The 2,563-nt window shown below is 37.1% G+C and overlaps 1 protein-coding gene across 1 annotated transcript in view; it reads left to right on the top strand.

The window, feature by feature from the left end:
- The window catches only part of LOC134177625 (actin-like), a 2,013-nt gene extending 1,741 nt beyond the window's left edge, over positions 1 to 272 (top strand). Inside the window, exon 3 of the mRNA XM_062644401.1 lies at positions 1 to 272. This exon is cut by the window's left edge and continues 224 nt beyond it. Within this exon, the coding sequence (XP_062500385.1) occupies positions 1 to 193 (193 nt within the window). The 3' untranslated portion in view covers positions 194 to 272.
- The last annotated feature ends 2,291 nt before the right edge of the window (positions 273 to 2,563 follow it).

Below are 2,563 nucleotides of genomic sequence, written 5' to 3' on the forward strand. Positions count from 1 at the left end.
GCGGAGAGAAGAAGAAATCCGAGTGCATAGTGCATTGAATCGCCAATACGGTGCTTGGATTGGTGCAAACGACTTAGTCAACGAAAGGCCGGACATTCTCATGAAACTAATGGTCACCAGATCGGAATATCAGGAAGAGGGTGTGGAAGCATTTGAAAGGAAACCATTCCATGAAACTTTGTTTGATTGCTAATGCTAAATAGTTCAGTTGTAATTGCGCGCAGATAATGGCTATATTTCCTATCTGCAGCCTAAACATGCTATGGAGTTATTCTGCACAAGTGAGCATCTATACACAAAGAAGCAAACACTACCATACGTATAAACTTTTATTGATTGCCCTATTGGTGATCAATTCTTTTACGACCAGGACATTTAGTTCCGCGGAGATTGTTTTATATGCATATACGAAATTACAACCCAGATATAGCTAAGAAACTTAGATAAAACATTCGTCAATAATGAATCAAATAATAATGTTTAATAGCTTAATTACTATTACTGATAACACTATTAAAGGGAAACTCAGGAAAGTTTCGAAGAAGTTGTGGATTCAGCTGTTGTTTATTTGGATCTGTTCTAAGGATTCCTTCCAGATGGCCATAGTTCCTTGATTTAGTGATGGGCTTTGCAATTGTCATATCTCATTTCTCCACCACTTGTCTTCTTCCTGTGTTATGGTTATGAGTAATTGCAGCCGTATGTGTTTTTGAAGGCATCCCGTTGTAGTTGAAACGTTCCCTCTTGAGAAAATATTTGTGAGAAGAGCATGGTAAACTTCCAAATTGCCAGTATGGCTGAAGTTTGTTATCTTGTCAAGGTCTTGCAAAAGCTTTTTGTTTACGACTTCTGTACATCACGAGCAGAAAAACATTTCTTTAACTACTGCTTTCGTTGGATCGCTTCAAGCGACCATTCGTTGTATTCACACTTGCAAAAAGATGTAGCATTCAACCATGAATAGACAGTAACTGTATGGCAAAAGTAAAGATCCATTTCTGTTATAGATTTTCAGCTTGTCCATTACATGATTATGATGACAAACACAAGTGATTTGCCACAGATTTCATCCATGGAAGAAGGTTACTACAGCTCTTAGCCACCCAGTTGGATTAACGTTTTGATATCACCATTTAAACGTGCCAAACATCATTCTGATGATTTAAATCAAGGAACTGCTTTTATGACAGATTTTATCTAGCGGTGTATGTTAGTAACAAGTTGAGCAACAGTAATCCTCTAGTTGCTAGCTCATTGACTGCTCGTAGAAACCCTTCCTTTTCCATTCCAACAAAATTGGAAGTCTTTGCTGACCAGCACCAACTGAATAACAATAATAAGCCTTGTTTCTTGCTTCACTATAAAGTATATGTGTAATATTTAGCTGAATAGAAAGAACCGTCACACCGTTCTTCTCACAGTAAATGTAAACGAGTGTGTTTGAAGTACTCTAGTAGAGATTCCTGGTAAATTTTCGACGTTTTATTAACAACGGGAGCCAGGTATTTATTTTTCAATCAATAAAATAATAATTCCGACATAAATTGCAATTTTATGATTTGAGAAAATTGCTGAATGTTCCTCTGAGCCACAAAATTCTTGCTGCGGTTATGAGATTTTCAGCAGGTAGACCAGCAACAAGTCGTTGGGATTGCAATTTGACGTTATGTCCTTTTGAGCATTCCATTTACTACTAACATTGTCTCACTTCTTGATTCTAATGGCTGACTACAGAAGAGGCACATGGTGGGCAGAATTGGAACATTTCAATTATGGAATTTCTAAAAACAATATATTTTTTGGTCTTCCTGACTACACATTTCCTTATCCAAATCTTGTGACTTACAAGATTTCTCAAAGACACAGTATTCTCTTCTGTGTCACTGTCTGTAATAGGAGAAAGAATGTGCCTCTTCAACAAACTCTGTGGACTGACAACTGTTAGTTATTGGTGTTACAAACCATTGGGCAATTTTTGTTGTCAGAAGTTAACTAGAATGCATGTCCTGGGAAATTTGTGAAAATGCTTTCACACAATATAAATGTTTCTTTGTTTCAGCCAGGCCTTAAGATCATATTGCGTTGAAGTATCATAAAATTTGGGGGCTTTTGTTTAAGGAAAATTGTTTTCTTTGTCGACTTTTTGTTGTTGCTCATAATCATTATCAAAGTTAGGCGTTCTAGCAACTTTAGGATGTTGTTTCATTACTTCCGTAAGGACCTATATCAACAGGGTCTGCTCTAAGTTACAGTTTGATTGAAACAGACAGTAAATAGTAACCTAATCGTGTCTTCGTTTCTGTCCTATTGATCGCTGTTTTACTTTGGAAGTGAAAGTGAAAATGGTTGGGACAGCATCAGGCTTGAGTTGAATTCGTAGCTTGTAAATCTCACTGAAAACATTCCGATTTCAAGTGTTCTGTAGACCTAGCTACTACTTCTAAAGGAGGATTCTGTAATCAAAGCTTTGTCATCCATTGTTTCAACAGAGGCTTGTTCCTAACAGGTAAGTGATGAAAGCGCACACCACGTTTGCGATCTCCGTTCTTGTATACAGTGAAAC

The sequence above is a fragment of the Corticium candelabrum genome, chromosome 3 (genome assembly GCF_963422355.1).
Source record: "Corticium candelabrum chromosome 3, ooCorCand1.1, whole genome shotgun sequence".
Classification (NCBI taxonomy): Eukaryota; Metazoa; Porifera; class Homoscleromorpha; order Homosclerophorida; family Plakinidae; genus Corticium; species Corticium candelabrum.